This window comes from Coffea arabica, chromosome 2c, assembly GCF_036785885.1.
Source record: "Coffea arabica cultivar ET-39 chromosome 2c, Coffea Arabica ET-39 HiFi, whole genome shotgun sequence".
Lineage (NCBI taxonomy): Eukaryota > Viridiplantae > Streptophyta > Magnoliopsida > Gentianales > Rubiaceae > Coffea > Coffea arabica.
The window spans coordinates 73,912,211-73,929,623 of record NC_092312.1 but is presented as its reverse complement, the minus strand read 5'-3'; the positions used below and the strand labels follow the sequence as shown (position 1 = coordinate 73,929,623).

The following is a 17,413-nucleotide window of genomic DNA, read 5'->3' as shown; positions in this document are numbered from 1 at the left end:
ATTAGTTATTAGGCCAATGGTTATTAGTCCATTCCTTTCTGTCTACCTGTATATTGATGACTTGCTTCCGCAAGTTTACGCAAGTGATGAGGAAGTGAAGATTCAGTCAAACTACCATTTCTCAAGGGGGTATCTCAGTAGTTTGGCCAAACCTCAGGGGTGAAAATGTAATTAACCCTAAAATTATCCCTGCATTAAACTTTTGAAAAGGGAGGAACATTATTTAGATCTCAAAGAAGAAATAGTCATGCATGCCATTTATTCACTATACAAGTCAAAATTTCACTCTTTTTCTGCCATATAATTTGTACAACCTACTGCAACAAGTACATGCAAAATTCAGATATACAAGAAGTCAAGAACGATACGTTTACTAGCAAAGACTTTTAATAAAAGGATTTTTTTTAAAATCTTCCTCAACTGGTTTGTCGACAAAGTTTATGGAGAAGATGTATGATATAGTATAGAACGGGGCAGTTTGGATTGCTATTTTCTAAACTTTTCTTTATAGAAAAAAATGTACAGTAGTGATTGAGTATAATACATGTATAATAAAAAATTGATTGAGAAACGTGTTTATTGAAAACGTAAAAGTTTTTTTTGGAGAAAAATGATAATACAAACAAAAAAACTTTTTGTGTTTAACATACAAAGTAGAAAATACTTTAATAATGCTAAGAGAAATTTGATATACGACTATGTTTCCGCCCTTTTTTTTTTTTTTTTTTTCAATTCTGGATTTGATCTTTCTCTTTTGATTTAATCTTGATTTGGTTCAAATGGAAGCTGATACCAGTATGATCGAAAAATAATAAACAAATTTTCAAAAACCGCATTCCATGGGATGTCATTTTCCTCAATCTTATTAGTAATTGTCGCATTGCAATGCCTATTGTGTCGGTTTTTACATTTCGTAGAAGAAACAGAAAACAATGAAACAAAAAATATTACTTAGGAATCAAGAAAATACTAAACTAACTTCCAAACTTAAAAGGAAACGGAATAACGAAAACAATTACTGAAAATATCTTGCCTCGACTACCAGACTCGACGTTCTGCACCAATTACTCGGGGGAGTTAGATGTTGGGATGATAATAACGTGTGGATTTATTATTTTTTTTGGAAGAAATTAATTTTTCTTATTCAAAAGTTTACAACTGCAGAAAAAGATGGATTGAGATCCCTAAGTACCAAAATTGCAAAGTATCAATATTCCCAACACTGTTGATTTCATGCCATAATTTGTGCATCTGTGTGAAGCCAAAACGACACAGTTAGACTAAAAAGAAATGAAAATATACTTTACCAAAGTAGAATATGCTCGTATAAACACAGTTGAGAGAAAGAACTTCTAGATTATTATCCATGTTCATTTTTTTTTCTATAAGTGGGATATTTTAAAATCAGAACTTACTACTTACAATTCCTTCACCTTACTGTCCAATCCAATTCTCCCCCCCCCCCCAAAAGATTGTTATCCGTATGCTTGCACGTTATGTGTGAAAATCTACTAAAATTTATTAATTAGAACTATATATATATATTAAAAAATTTGGTATTGTCATGGGTAGCTTATTTTACAAATTTTGTTATATTCTTCTAAACTGAACTATTTGAATATATAATGGAAGAATGAGAAGCACGTTGTGTGACAAAAAATATCTGCAACTTGTAGATAACAACATGAAAAAATAAAAAACAACATTAACAAGTTAAATTTAATACTTCCTCCATCCCAAATTGTTTGTCACATTTTGTAATTTTCAATATTTTAAGAATAGATGCTTGATAGTGATGTTAGTGGATTTGTTTTCAAAATTATTCTCGAAAATTTAAATTTAAATTTAGTATGAAATATAAATAAAGATAGAAATAACATTGGAAAAAAAGATCAAAGTAACCTTAATTTTATAAGATGATAAATATTTTCGTGCATCCAAAAATAAAAATTATAACATTTTCAATGACACAGAAGGAATAACAAAAGAAAAGTTAAACTTTATGTACTATTTTAATTTTAATATTATTGGGCTTTATTTAGCTAAAGCAAAGTCATATCATGGTAGATATGATTGCTTATAGTAGGCCACCATCAAACTTGTATCGTACCTTAACCTTGGAATGGCTAAACTTTCTCTAATCCTAAATTTTTTGTAAACAAAATAAAAAGAATTAAGTCAGATCAGAAGCAATCAAGCTAAAGCATCAGCAGCAATCAAAATATTGTTTGAATATATCATTTGTTTATTTTTTTTAAGTAATAAACAATTTCCTTGTGGTGTTTTAGTCAATTTCTTTTTCTTATTACTCTGCTATTTCATTGGATCATATTTGATTAGATCATTTCCCATCATTGAGGGTTAATACCACTTTGTCCCCCCAAACTTTGGACGATTACCCACTTCAGTCCCTAGACTTCAAAATTGGACACTTAAGTCCCTAAACTTATAAATACCTCCCACTTAAGGAAAATTGTTAACAAATCCTGAATATCGTTGGTGGTCGAAGTGTCCCATTTTATAAGGGTTTAGGGATTTAAGTGTCCCATTTTATAAATTTAGGGACTTAAGTGGGAGGTATTTATAAGTTTAGAGACTTAAGTGTCCCATTTTGAAGTTTAGGAACTGAAGTGGGTAATCGTCCAAAGTTTATCATTGATGACAGCAGTTCTATACTCAACTTTGACTTGATTTTTCCTGCAAAGAAATTCAAGTAGTCCTGTTATTTTCTAGATAAATCAAAACTATTAAGAAAAATAAAAAATTCACATAGCTATAAACTCTTTCTTATTTATTCTTTTTATTTTTAAGTTTTGCACAAACATACTTGTATCTATATACTTTCTTTCTCACACACGTAAAAGTAGATATTGCAGGTAGTCTTTGACTCATTGATTCTTCAGCCTAGAACACAAATTGTTAGGGGGTATCTGCATATATCCTTCACATGTGATTTACCTATTACAATTTTATAACAAGCACAAAATTGTTTTAGATGTATACCGAGTTTGAACAAGAAAAATTTAATCCACGGTGATCTCAACGAGAAGCATTTTACAGATGAATTTTTTTTTTCTTTTTCTTTAGTGTTAGTAAGAGATTTCAAATCCGAAACCTCTTATTTACACTCCTCTTCTCGTACCATCCAATCAATTCCTCTGCTCTTTTAGAGACGATTAAAAACAAACTTCCAAATTTTAACATGAAAAAAAAAATGTAGTAGCAGTCAAGAAAGAAAGAAAAGAAAAAGGATAAATTTCTTAATTAGTTAATCTAGAGTCTCACCTAAAATACCATGTAAGAAGGAAATGACTCGACAATTTGTTACCCGCAAACCACTTCTCTTTCCTTTTTGTTAATTTATGAGCAAAGGAGCTTTATATCCGTCGCATGGTTTTGGATTATTAATAGTTTCATTTCTAGGATTCGGACAAGCAAGCGAAAGTCACCAACCAATCCAATCGTCTGGTTCTAGTCTTGCTTGATAACATGGTACTGCTTACCATGCTTAGCGTAAACTAGTTTGCTATTATATTCTTTGTGGCATTTCATCGAACAGTTTGACGTCGTTCTTACGCAGTCTGCAAATACTTTTTTTTTGTTCTCCCTTTTTCAGTCAGTGACGCTTCATACGAATCTCGGGGACATCAAGTGTGAAATCTTCTGTGATGAGGTTCCTAAAGCTGCCGAGGTTGATACTCATGTCTAATGTTCTTAACTAATGTGCAACTTCAACAATTTGATCGTTCTCATGTATCTCAGTTGAATTAAATTTCAATTCGCACGATTAAAGTAAATAGTATGAAGTTGGCTTTGTATGTATAGCTTTTAACTGCAGGTAGTCACTTTTCATTTTTTTGGATCCAAGAATTGTCTGGTTAGTAGAATTCCTTGGGTTTGTTTTTTCTTTGGGGGAAAACGAGCCTTTTTTTTTTGTGGGGGGCGTTTGTGTCTGTGTGTGCGAGGAGAAGGGACATAGGCAGAGGAATTTGTCCCAATATTGACAAGCAATAAACAGTAACTGAATTTTCTGATGGATTATGTCAAGACTAGGGGATTCAGGAAAAATATCCATCTTTTTTTTTTTTTTGTGGCAGTGATTGATTGCATGCCTCAACATAGCAGCTTAATTTGTACTGGGTGCTTTTTTTTTTGTTTTTAATAAGGCTGTATTGTACTGGCTACTTTTATTAGCAACAGATTTATGGACTGATTAATGTGTCTTAATGGATGAAAATATTTGCATATTTGCATTTGGTACTCAACTATAATGTGTGAAGCAAGTAGTCTACTGATCAGACTCTTTTTTGTCAATTGATGCGTTGCAATAAGATTGCTCCTTTTGATGCAGAATTTTATGGCGCTATGCGCTAGTGGCTATTATGATGGAACCATATTTCACAGAAATATAAAGGGGTTCATGATCCAAGGTGGTGATCCAACTGGTACAGGCAAAGGTGGGACAAGCATTTGGGGTAAAAAGTTCAATGATGAGATAAGAGAGTCTCTCAAGGTCATTGCTTAAAGAACTCATCTGCTATGACTATCTGTCGTAGTTCGTTAGTTTGTGCATTTCTGTTTGAGTGTAACTAAAGGAAATACTAAACTTCAGATAACAATTAACATCTGTTTTCCATTTTAGCTAATTTGAATTTGCTGTGATTACTTAAAAAAAAATGGGAGTTGTACCACTGTTGCTTTATTTGTTGTTGACAAGATACTGATTGAAAACGTAGGAAACTATTCTGAGGCCCATGTAATAGAATGCTCAGGTTATTCAGTACAGTATACACGACATGCGACCACTTGGCCATTTAGATACTAAAGAATCCATTGTCCGCTTAGCTATAGCTGGGATTAAGATCATTATGCTTTTAACAGCCTCCAAGCCTAATGTTGATTCTGTAATTTTATAGTTTTTGCTCATCACTTTGTTCATGTTCCAGCACAATGCTAGAGGAATACTATCAATGGCTAACAGTGGGGCTAATACTAATGGAAGCCAATTCTTTATAACTTATGCAAAGCAACCTCATCTCAATGGGCTTTATACTATCTTTGGGAAAGTGATCCATGGGTTTGAAGTCCTTGATATAATGGAAAAGGTGAGCTTCAGAGTTTGACGTGTTCCCTCTATAGGAGTTCATTGCACCAAGTAATACTGGCAATTTTCTGTATATTTTTCTTCCATAGTTTTGCTTCCTGGAATGTGGTTCACGCGCAATGAACAACTTGTTTCGATATCCTCATCTTTGATAGTGTTTTGCTGATGCTTGAAAAGCTAGTAGTACTTATCATGAACTTGTAACAAGAATGTTCAAGTGTCATATTTTGCAAGGCTAGTGACTGTTTGAGAAAACTTAAAATTCTGACAATTCTCAACTTCTTGTGGAACTATGCAGACACCAACAGGACCAGGAGACCGACCTCTGGCAGAGATTCGGATGAATCGAGTGACCATACATGCCAACCCACTTGCTGGCTGATATTATCTTAAGATCATCATTTTGGTGCGAGCTTAACTGCTATCGGGTCTCATTAGATTTATGTCTCCATAATGGAGTTGAAAACTAATTATTGATGATCAGAGGGAGAGAGAGATCCCTGGTTTGAATTTGTTAATCTGAACTCCGCAGAATCACTTCTAATGTAAATTTTCTATCTGAAACGAAACTTTGGATCTCAACAGTTTTGTGGCTCTCTCATTTGTTTCAAGTGTTGAGGGATTTCTTTCGGAAGTATGAAGCAGTTCATCCACTTCCTGTCTAGATGGCATGTTAGCCCTTCATGCCAGAAGCCTCAATTTTGAAGTGAATTAGTTAGTTAGGCTACGCAGTAAGCTCGAGTGAAAAACTATCCTACTTCAGTTGTAAATACCAAGTACTCTAGCTGCTCTTTTCCCTCAGTCGAACGACGTACTAATCTACTATCCTACTAATTGTCCTTTTGCCATGGGGGCGGTCCAAAGTTTTTATGTGTTTGCATACAAGTTATGGTCACAGAAATGGTGCTGAGTTATGATTATGTATTGAAGTAACACTGTACAATTTGACATTTTCACGGCAAACGAGTGCCTGAATTTGGAATTTTGGACTAAAGTCTAAATAATATATTGCTTTTTTTTTTTTGAATGTTAATGGGAAATATTTATCCATATAATTTTATATGGATACATTATAAGTAACATTTTTATTTTTCTAACTAATTTTTTGTCTCGCATATACCTCATTATGGAAAATATTACACTGAATGATTTCTCTAAGTAATGTTTAAGCCAAATTAAGGGTGATCTTGATCTTAGTTCGCCGTCAGGCCAGATTCCATTACCTTTAGAAGTCTCTCAAAATGCAAAGCTTCCTAGATACGCTCCCTAGAAACCGTTGTATGTTAGGGTTCAACGACAAAATTTTGCGCCATTTTTAACCTCTTCCCCTCAACACACAAATCTCTCCACTCTTATGGTTCAATGGCGAAGGAAGACGAAAACCCAGCGACCCCAATTGCCTCAAAACCCAGTCCCAACCTTAAGAAAGACCAATCTCCGGCAACTGTGAACTCCCAATCCAGTTCTTCCCATCCCATGAATAACACTTGCGCCAACAAAAATGCCAATGATGATTCCACCCCGCCCAAAAATCCCCTGACCCCAAAAGAGTTTATAGTTTCTGTGGCTGCTAAAATTGCCTCTCAGCCTCTTCACTACTCTGATCCTGGTGTCTGGGGCGTCCTTACTGCCATTTCTGAAACCGCCCGGAAACGCCAGCAGGTTACATTAAGTTTACTTCTCTCAAAACCCGCTTAAATAAATAAAGCCTTTCTTTTTTCCCAATTGTTGTTGCCTTCTTTGTGTGTTTATTTGTTTGTTTTGCATATTGGTGGGCTTGACTTGTCGATTGATGTAAAGGAAAATGTCGAAGAGGTTGATTTGTTGGGATGCTGTAGATGACCGTGTGCTTTTGGTGTAAAGAAAGAAATTTTATCCAATTAAGAATAATTATTTTCGCAGATTTCGATGAGCAAATTGGGATGAATGCTACTTAATACATATGATTAATCGAGTTCAATTGACGTATTTATTTTAATGTGCATGTGTATCACGTATGTAGCATAAAGTTCTGGGATACATGTTTTTTAGGAGTGTCTTAACAATGTCATTGCTGTGTCTAGAAAAAGGTTCTGTTGCTCCAATATGCTCCCGATGCTTGTAGTTCTGTATTGTAGCTTTGGATGGTTTGGTTGTAATTGTCAAGTACTAGCTTTTGCAATTATATATGTGTTATCATTTGATCCTTTGACTACGCTAGTGATCAAGCTGGCAAAGTTCGGATCTTTTGACTATGTAATCTATCCCCGCCTGGTGTGTGCTTAACTAAGTAGCAAAATATTCATAGTTGAGTGGTTTTGTTGATTAATATTCAATGGCTGGTTATCTTTCAATCCTCTTGCATTTATGTCTTATAAAATTTGTAAAAGAATCCCATGTTGTTCTCAAATGGTAAGCAAAAAAGATCCTGGTGGAGTTTATTTGGACCAGAGGTGGTTTCTCTTGTCTGTCAGATACCCTGCTCTTCATACCCTGCTCTTCATGGTTAATCTACTCTTTTAGCTGTCAAATTTTGGAACTTTACTGACTTTGGAAGTGGTGTACCAGGGTATTAATATGCTTTTAACCTCTGATGAACACTGCATTGGGCGAGTAGTCAAGGATGTCACTTTCCAGATTGTATCACCGGCAGTTAGTGCAAATCACTGCAAGATATATAGGAAAATAGTTGCTGCTGGAGATGGGAATAATTCCTCGAGTTTTTTCACTTCTGTCTTCTTGAAGGATTCTAGGTTCTTGACTAGCATTGTTAATGGAGCTTATCTGATGCACCTTTGTTTTACCTTTTCTGATTTTTTTCTTTTGGGGACATTGGCAGTACAAATGGGACTTATCTTAACTGGGAAAAGTTGAATAAAGGTAGCTCTGAAGCTACACTACGTCACGGTGACATCATCTCATTTGCATTTCCTCCGGATCATGGTAAGTTGAATGGTCGCATCATGTAGTCATGCTTCCTACTTTAGTTTAAACAAGTGCTTGGGTATATAATCACATTACTGGTCACTTTTAATATCGTTCAGATCTTCAAGAGTAGCATATTGGTAATTTAATTAACTCTCCTTTCTTTCTTGAAACCAGTTAGGTGTCTGCTCAATTTTTCCTTTCTTCCTGGAGAGGAACTTTTGGTGTTTCTGGTCAGTTAGCCTGTAGTTCTAGGTACTGTTATCTAAAGGCAACCTAATTAGAGGTGCTCATGTTTGATGAAATTCTGTGAGTTGCTTCCTGGTTCATTGTCATGGCCTGCTTTTTCTCAGATATGTGCTCATTATAATATCATGCTAAATGCCCTTTTGCCATGAACAAGTTTTCAGGATTGTTCAATTATGAAAGTTGAGCATTCTTTTTATGAGAAATTTGTTTGACTTTAAGTCAATTACGGTCTTTAGTGGCTTTTTTTTTTTCTAATTATGATGCGTACCCTTTTAAATTATAGTGAGGATTCTGTTTCACTGAGTGCTTAATAAGCATTTGTCACTTCTCTATATTATCGTCTTTTACAAGTAGCATTTCATCCTTTCTGTATCTATAAACTACTACTTAGATTGAAATTTACTCCTTAATGCTTCTTCACTATTAATATGTTGTCTCTAGCATTTTGTTGTACTGTATCTGCAGTCATTCTAACTGTTCTTGAAGCCTTTCAATTAGACATATGCCCATGAGTTGGATTCTCTAGCTCAAGGAATATTGTTTGAGTTGGAAATTCACTGCAATTGTTCTCTCAAGGATATCCCTAAAGGAAAATTAGATGATGGCTCAAGTCATCCTTCTATCTTCTCTTCATGTAGCATAATTTTGTTTTTAATACCAATGTATCAGAAATGTGTATTTCCTAATTTCTGAAACATTCCTGCAGCTCCTGGCCAGGGCAGAGGTTTTTGGTAGTTCAAAAATTCTACTTGTACAGTTATCCGTGGCTGGGAAAGAAAGTGTTTTAGCTCAGGACCTTTATTGTTCTCACATTTTTAATTTCGAACTTTTGCTTGTAGAATAGCATATGTTGTTTTTCAGCACAACTTTTCCATTTTGTTTTCCCATTTGGATAAATCTGTCTGCTGTCTAGCTGCTTTTTTCTCTATCCAATTCTTTATTGTGCTCATTGGAAGCTAAAATATTGTCATATGTATTCTTGTTGGATTCTACAGTGTCTGCAATTGCTTTTGTATTTCGAGAAATTCTAAAATTGTCTAACCAAGGGGACGGTGCATCTCTGAAGAGAAAAGCAGGTATATGATTTCCAGGATAATTGACAAATGATGTATCTTGCATGTACTGTTGAGACATAGAAGACAAAACTGTGAAAGTTTGGATACTTATATGTGAGATTTAGTGAATCTTAAGAACGGTTTATCTGGCTAAACTTGTATCTGATGATTGAGCTGCTGAAGTTTTAATTTTTGTTACACTTGGTACTTCAAAAAAGTATATTAGTACAGACCAGATTTTCTTTTAAGGATGGAAAATTTCTCAGATATGTTTGGTCTGATAATCTGTGCATGAGTTGTGCTTGATTTGTAATATTATGCTTATGGGTTTAATGTCGCAATCTGAAGAGGAGCCTGGATCTGAGAGCAAGAGGCTTAAAGGAATTGGAATTGGTGCTTTGGAAGGCCCAATTTCCCTTGATGATTTTCGGAGCCTGCAACGGTCGAACACGGTATTGTGCTCTAAATTGTTGAAACTTTGTAATTGATTATTTAGTTTAGTTTATGTTTGCCATTGGTCAAATGGCTTTCCTTGTCTTAGGACTTCTTTGTAATCTACCACTGGCAGGAACTGAGGAAGATGCTAGAAGATCAGGTTGCGAAAATTGAGTCGTTGCGCACTGAAAATCGTGCAAGCATTGAGCGCCGTGAAATCGTATGCTGTTCTTTGCTTATTTAGTGCCTTCCCCCTGCAAAAGTCCTCTTTCCCTGTCTTTCAAGCTTTTAATGTGTTCGTTCAACAAGGCCTGTCTATAGCTAATTAAGCTTGCTTAGTGTGATTCCTCATGCTTTATGTTTTGAAAACCAGTTACACCATGGAAACAATATGAAACCATGTAATGTGTTCTGTGGTCCTCTAAATTAAAGTTTTTGGGTGATATTAGCCTCCAATTCGCTTTAAAAGATCAATGGTTTTGCATTAAGCGAGATCAGTTAGTCTTGGATTCTGTCCCAAAGATAGCTGGAAGACTTTGTAATCATCCTTAATGTGAACAGATGACTGTTAAATGACTTTTACATGCTTGGTTTTATTCCTTTAAATTTTTGTAGGTTTGTAATTGCTTGTGCTGCAATTTTTTTTTTCTGGAAAGTATAATGGGATGGATCTTGTAAGTATACTACACCTGGATGGCATGATTGGTGCACTTTAAAATGTTTGAAGTGTGGGATCTACATTTGTGTTGTTTGTACAAGAAGGTGCTGTATATGCTTTCTCAAGTGCAAGGTGGTTCTGATGGGGAGAGAGAGGGAGGGAGGGAGGATGGGAGAGAGAAAGATGCATCTGAGATGGATCTATGGCACCTGAGAAATCAGAGATGCGTGTACTAAAGAGGGAGTGATTTTCAGAAGAAGGCATCCTGTTTGTACGAATGGACGTTGGCTTGGGGTTTGTGTATCTAAGTGTCTAGCAATATAACATGGAAATTAAGGATTCCTGTTGTGTTGGTTCTCCGTGGCCCAGGAAGTATTTTGTAAGAAGCCAACAGGAATAGACCTTGGTATTGGACTTGTGTAAGTGCCAATGTGCGTGCATGGTTTTCGGTCAGCTGGATGTATCTCAATAGTTTCTTCTTAGCTGGGTGACTCCGGTGAGCTGCCATTTGGAATGTAACTTATAGTCTGAGCTATTGCCAGCATGGGTTGATAGCTTGCGCCCCATATGTTATGGCTTAGGGCTTGGGTGACTGACTTCAATCAATTGGTGAACGTGCAATATGCCAGTCTTGTTGATAACTTGGCAGGCCCATTTCCTGTTTGTCATGCATGATAGGAGGATGCCCTTCTAAAAGAATTTTCTGTACTCATTTTACAGCATTCTCATGTTATTGGCATACATAAAAAGGTGCTGCGCAATTGAATATATGAAGTGGAATTTGGCTGTCATTGTTTTGCAGAGTTGTTTTGGTTTTTCCGTAAGGGATTTTAAAAAGTTTTGAGATCTCTCTGCTTAAATGCATATTATGCATATTTTAGGTGTTGCTCCTCCCTTCCCCCCTCCCCCCCCCCCCCCCCCCCCCCCCCCCCAAAAAAAAAAAACCTTAAGTAAACATCATATTGACTTAGTAACAACAATTTTTGTGAGAAGGAGTCTAGTATGAGATGTTTTGCACAGAAACAGTGATAGACATGGATGACATATATAGGCTTGTCGTCTGTGCCATGACACACTTGAAGACATATGCTTCAGTCCCCAAGTGGGCTGGGGTTTGGGGATTTAGCTAGAGGGAGCCAGAGATAACCCAAAGTTCAATTTTCCAAGATTTCTTGCCCATTTAATCTTATTAAATTTTTGTTTTAAAACTTCCACAGGAAATGAAAGATCTGAAAGAGTCAATTTCAGAAAGTTACCTTGGTCAACTTAAAGAATTGCAACAATTGTTGGAGGCCAAAGAGAATGAACTAATAGAATCAAACAGAATATCTTCTGAGCAGAAGCATGCTGTAGAGGACCTTAATGAAAGACTTGGTGCATCGGTGCAGTCATGTGCTGAAGCTAATGAAGTAATAAGTAGGTAAGGCCACACGTTCCTTTTACCAGTTACTGGACTCTTTAGTTTTGCTATTTGAGTGATGTCTTCGATGTTCTTTCTTGTTTATTAATGAGTATAAATGGTCACCTTTTGATAAAATGCTATAAACGTTTTAAAATTTCCTAGTGGAATGTCTACAGTTTCTACTACAGGTGAAGGTCTAATCTTATGCTTAATTTAAAGGGGAAATGCCCATGGTAATCACAATATAGGGCTAAATGGTTAAAATGTTGTTAGCTGGTTATGAGTTTATAATTCATGATACAGGGTTTATCAACTCAGTATTAGCAGTTTCATCTTTACTTACCTTGTTTGCAAGAGTAAATCTTTTAAATGAAAAAAGCTACCAGAGATAACCCAAGGACTCTAGTGAAATTCTTAAAAATTCAAAGGACTAATGAAGTATATTCTTTTTAATTAAAATCAAACAGCTTTTTCCATTATCAAAGCATATTTAATATGTAGCTTATATTTTCAAAGCACAAAATTTTAACTTCCAAGTGCATATCATATTACCTTTGATATACGAGAGTTTCTGATAAAGTAGAAATTTCATTTATGCCACACAAGATCTCAAGAATTCCAATGAGCATATTCGACTTTTGTTGAACAATCGTGGTGGTTTTACCATTCACTATGCTTGCTCTCCAAAATCATTTAGCATTGTAGGTCTGGATTGTGGCACAATGCTTCGTGGGATAGATTGTATTAGGACAGAGAACCGTATCATACTGAAGTGCTCTTTTTGTTGCTTTTTCTCGAGTATCTGATGTTCATAACTGTCACAGTTTGTAAAGAAGCATATTTAGTTTTTGTTTGCCTGGTTTAGCCAGAAGGCATCTATTTCAGAGTTAAAGGCCTCATTAGATGAAGAACGTGATCAAAGAAGAGAAGAACGAGAAAAGGCTGTAGAAGATCTGAAGATCTCAATACAAAGAATCCAGGCTGAGGCACAGGAGGAAATGAAACGATTGTCAGATGCTGCAGCAAAACGGGAAAAGGAACAGCAGGAAGTGATTAATAAGCTCCAGGTGCAAACATTATCTCTAGACTGCAGATTTTTTTGAATTTGGTGTAATATTTCTTAGCTCCATTCTTTTTAGTTATGTTGGTATCACCGCCTTTTTTTTTTATTTTAATTTCAGGAATCAGAGAAAGAAAGGTGCTCTTTGATGGAGACTTTAAGATCCAAATTGGTACTCTTTTTGTTAATTCATTATGAGAAGCAGTTACCATCATCTCGTGCAGCAATCTTATTCTTCTTCTATTTGTGTGTCTTATCACTGCCTTTAGTTTAAAACAAAAAAAAAATCTTATGTGATTCTGGTAATTGGTTGTTTTGAACAGGAAGACACAAGGGAGAAACTGGTTATGTCTGAGAATAAAGTTCGCCAATTAGAAGCTCAAGTTCGTGAGGAGCAACTAGCGGCTGCTACTAGAAGAAAGGTATGGTTGGCCCCCAGATCTGAAGACAAAATTTCTTGAACACATGCAGCTGACTTTTGTCTTGGTTTCCAATTTTATAAGCTAATGGTTATACATTTTCTTCTTGTAAATCTGCAGAGAGTGGAGGAACTTGAGCTGGATACCAAGAGATTAAGAAAAGAACTAGAGAGTGAAAAGGTAGGAGCTTGCATCACAAATTTTCTTTCCTTGCATGGAATTACTGTTGTAAATGCCAATATGAGGCTAAGTAAACTACCAACGAATTGGCTTGTGTAAATTCAAGAGCAAAATAACTCGGTTTAGCGTTGCTATGTGGACATTAAAATAAAGGAGTCTATGCTTTACAGAATGGGGCAATTTGGGTCACCGTCTGTTGCAGAAGGTAGAATTTGCGTATGCATGTGGGATGGGATACTTCTACATCTTTCAGTTGAAATGCTCAGGGTAATTCACATAGATTTGGCCTGAAGTAACCTACTGTTGAGAAAAATTTTTATAAACTCTCTGAACAGTTCTCGCAAAGGTGACTGCATTTTGATGAAGTTGTTCTATTTGCTTCTTTTTTGTTTCCCAAGCTGAGGTTTCTCTTGCTGTTGGTAGCAGGCAGCTCGAGAGGAGGCATGGGCAAAGGTTTCTGCTCTTGAACTAGAGATCAATGCTGCAATGCGAGATCTAGATTTCGAAAGGCGTAGATTAAAAGGTGCTAGAGAGCGAATTATGCTTCGGTAAGAATAGATGAGTTCACTTGCTTATTGGTATTTTAGTTGTCTACCTTTTGAAGTAATTGGATTAATATAAGGGCTTAATTGATGTTTGGCTCTGAAATGACTTAGTAATGTTTTTATATTCTCCTGATGATTAGGTGACTTTTTTCTTTGGGTTGATATTGGGATGAAATTAAGTATCCATTTTTTGCCTATGGTAGAATTTATTGAGACTTAAAACTAAATTACCCTTTTAAAAACTGGAGAAGATGTTGCATATAGTGGGAAGTAGGTTTGCATTGCAAGTTACTTTTTGGCTTGGTAGCCATTCATGTTGTACTGTGGTGCATATAAGTTAATTCACATGCTCTGTCACATAAAGTTTTGACTCCTTCCAACAGCACAAGTGATTTATTTTCCAAGCATCCCGACTCTTTTAATTCCTTTATACCCTCCTTTTACTCTTCTTGAAGGTTCACTGCGCATTTTGTTCATTCTTTGACAAAATCCAAAATAAAAAAATAACGTGCTAAGTTTCACAATGTTTACTTTCCAAAATCAATCCTTTTGTGTTGTCTGGGATTAGAGTAGTATGTTGACTGCCAGCACTACATTTTTCTTGTTTTGAAAAGTTGTAACTTTGAAAGCTTTTAAATGAATCATTTATATGTTTCTTCTATGACCCTGGAAGAAGTGGCTGGAGTACCACCATCCTAGCAAGGGAACTCAGCTAGTTTGTCAAGGAACTTGTGTGTAGCTTGCATCCGTAAATATTTATGCATGTGTTTTGTGTTATGATCATGGGTATCTTTCCAATTAAGTCTGCAAATACTGGAAACAGTATCAGTTGACGACAATGATTTTAAAGAATATTGCTTTTCATTTTTCTATTAGGAAGCTGTTGCTGTCTCATTAAGGATGCCATATTCTTCTTGGGTATGACAGGATTGTAACTGGTTTTATTTCTTATTTCCTTTTTTGGGTAAATCCAAAATTTGTTGGGGCAGTTATTTCACATGCTAGATTAGCAGTTTCAGTAGTTTAATGCCTCTGCGCTGCCCTCAGCGCCCTTCCATTTAGCAAGTCTGCACGTTTTTATATTATTCACTGTTGTTATTTAATGTTTAAGTTGCAATGGGTCTCTGAATTTTACTGGGGTTTTGGACGCAATGGTATGAGTGCTTTTACCTTGTAATCTTTTGAAATGGCTAACCTTGCATAATTTTATGTGCCCTGCCTGTGAACCTGATAATTTGTTCATGTAATTTGGATTTGATACTCTGAAGTTCGGTAATACGTTCTAATTTAAATGGTGCGTACAATGTGCATGTTTTCATGTAGAGAAACCCAACTCCGGGCTTTTTATTCTACAACGGAAGAGATTCAAGTCCTGTTTGTAAAGCAGCAGGAACAGCTAAAGGCAATGCAGCGGACATTAGAAGATGAAGAAAATTATGAGAATACATCCATCGATGTGGACCTGAACCTACCTAATGGCCACATTCAAAGATTTCTTAGTAGAGACAAGGAAGTATATCAGAGTGCTGCTAAGGGGGAATCGAGTACCTCCACCCAAAGGTATGGTAGAGATCACAATGAGACGTCAAGCGATGAAGTCAGTGTAACCGAGAAGCATGACTGCAATATGAAAATACATGGTAATGACGATGACACACAGGAGGTGGAATTCAGTGGTGCTCAACATTCTGTCAAGGGTGGCTTTGGTTCTGAGATTGATGGTGTTGGGGCAGCACGTATTCTAGAGGGGGATCCTGTTGGGACTGAGAAGAATCTCGAAACTGATGGCATAGGAACATTGGCTGTTTCGGTGGGAGACCTTGTTGCAACTGAAAGAATCCTTGAGACTGAAAGTCCTGGACAAAATCGTGGTGGTAGCTTTGATTTAAACAAGTGTGGGGCACTGGGAGAGGACACAATGCAATTAGAAGATGAAACAAATGGAGAAGCTATTTGGCAGGCTGAAATGGTTCCTTCGGGAAGCTTGCATCATTCTCAGTGCAATAACCCTCTTGAGGTTGAGAACACTATCTTGGACACGCAAACTGGAGATAGCATTAAAACTGCAGATCTATTGGCTTCGGAGGTTCCTGGGAGCTGGGCTTACAGTACAGCTCCTTCAGTCCATGGAGAGAATGATACTCCAAAGAGCAAAGATAATGATGATGCTGCTGCTGCTACCTTGCATGACTCAGTGTGCGTGATAGCTGAGAGTCAAAATGTCCCATCTTCCAAGAGTCTTGGTGCTAGATGGAACAAAGAACATGAGGCTCTCAGTAAAATGATTGGGATTGTGGCACCGGATTTGAAGGAGCAGTTTAGATGTGCTGCAGGAAGCAATTATATCAAAGAGGGAGCCGAAAGAGGAGATGTTTCCGACTCCAATACAGACGGTTGCTATGATGATGATAACCACGACGCAAACTCTGAAGGTGAATCAGATGCAGAGACTATTGGCGGTGGTGGAGAAAAGGAGGATCTAGAATCTGATCATGGAATGGAAGAAGATGATGAAGCTACGCAGGATGATTCTTATGGATAACTGAAGCATGATCATTGCAGAGAACAGCTTTTCCTAGCCAGGATGGGCAAAGAGAACATATACCTCTCCTTGTTCACCATGACTACAACTCATCAGTTTGTATAGAAGAAAAAGTGTATGATAGCTCTGAATTCTCGTTGCAAAGGTTTCCTCTAGGATGTCAGATTTATTAGGATTGTAAATAGTAGTGATCTAACTTAATTTGGAAATGATATGGTTTACTTGCCAAGTTAAGAAAGCTCCCTACGTTTCTGAGATTGTTCTTCTCGTAACAGCCATTTCTGTGAGGCAGTAAAGTTCATATTCAATTTGGTAAGTTCCTTTTTCATCTGATACAGAGAATGAGCACAACTATTCTCGTCATGAACAGTAGACGTAAACAAATGAAGTATTCTTTTTACTTTGGATTTTCCCTCGTTAACTGGACCAACTTTGTCTGGTTTTAAGCCTTTTTCCGACTGGCTGGTGGTTTTAAGCCTCTTAAGGGTATGACAAATAATAAGTACGTTACCCGCTTACCCTAGGGCGTATGGTATAGGTAATTTAGAGACCTCTCGAGCTATTATTCATGGCTGTATTCTGGGATCAAACCATCTACAGATTCAAGTAGTTACTTTCAACCTAATAGCGGCCCCAACAGTCCAAGCTTATGGTAATTGCTTGCGCAATATCAGACTCGAGTAGTTACTATCTTAAAGCTAAAGTAGAAAAAGAAACAAGAAAGTACGACTTTTCGTGGATGGGAGAAGAACCGGAGTTACACAACTAGAAACTATTTGTTTCGGAAAAAAAGAGAGAAAATCACGATCCAGTTAAGCTTCTTGGAAGTTTATCCAAGTCCTTATCATGTCGTTATACAC

General features: G+C 36.4%; 2 protein-coding genes across 4 annotated transcripts; both read left to right on the top strand.

Moving 5' to 3' along the window:
* The first annotated feature begins 3,290 nt into the window (after positions 1–3,290).
* LOC140035436 (peptidyl-prolyl cis-trans isomerase CYP18-1-like) lies at positions 3,291–5,952 on the top strand. Its single transcript, XM_072076435.1, has 5 exons — positions 3,291–3,492; positions 3,617–3,691; positions 4,352–4,513; positions 4,947–5,105; positions 5,403–5,952. The coding sequence occupies exons 1-5, from the start codon at positions 3,490–3,492 to the stop codon at positions 5,484–5,486; spliced, it is 483 nt and encodes a 160-aa protein (XP_071932536.1). The 5' UTR covers positions 3,291–3,489; the 3' UTR covers positions 5,487–5,952.
* A 259-nt stretch (positions 5,953–6,211) lies between these two features.
* LOC140035435 (uncharacterized) lies at positions 6,212–16,869 on the top strand. Of its 3 annotated transcripts, none has more exons than XM_072076432.1 (13): positions 6,212–6,766; positions 7,652–7,836; positions 7,923–8,026; positions 9,253–9,333; positions 9,661–9,764; positions 9,881–9,967; positions 11,623–11,825; positions 12,673–12,874; positions 12,989–13,039; positions 13,191–13,289; positions 13,407–13,466; positions 13,890–14,014; positions 15,335–16,869. In XM_072076432.1, exons 1-13 carry the CDS (start codon positions 6,467–6,469, stop codon positions 16,551–16,553), a joined length of 2,820 nt encoding a protein of 939 aa, XP_071932533.1. In that variant the 5' UTR covers positions 6,212–6,466; the 3' UTR covers positions 16,554–16,869. The 3 variants fall into 3 exon arrangements, with proteins under 3 accessions (XP_071932533.1, XP_071932535.1, XP_071932534.1); XM_072076433.1 differs by having other exon boundaries at positions 6,213–6,766; positions 13,893–14,014; XM_072076434.1 differs by lacking the exon at positions 9,253–9,333.
* The last annotated feature ends 544 nt before the right edge of the window (positions 16,870–17,413 follow it).

Excerpts from the sequence above, each read along its gene's own strand:
- LOC140035436 (XM_072076435.1), top strand. Across the intron at positions 3,692-4,351 it reads AGGTTCCTAAAGCTGCCGAG|AATTTTATGGCGCTATGCGC; the intron begins GTTGATACTCAT and ends CTTTTGATGCAG. Across the intron at positions 4,514-4,946 it reads AGATAAGAGAGTCTCTCAAG|CACAATGCTAGAGGAATACT; the intron begins GTCATTGCTTAA and ends TTCATGTTCCAG.
- LOC140035435 (XM_072076432.1), top strand. The coding sequence starts at position 6,467 with ATGGCGAAGGAAGACGAAAACCCAGCGACCCCAATTGCCTCAAAACCC. Across the intron at positions 9,968-11,622 it reads GCATTGAGCGCCGTGAAATC|GAAATGAAAGATCTGAAAGA; the intron begins GTATGCTGTTCT and ends AAACTTCCACAG. Across the intron at positions 11,826-12,672 it reads GCTAATGAAGTAATAAGTAG|CCAGAAGGCATCTATTTCAG; the intron begins GTAAGGCCACAC and ends TGCCTGGTTTAG.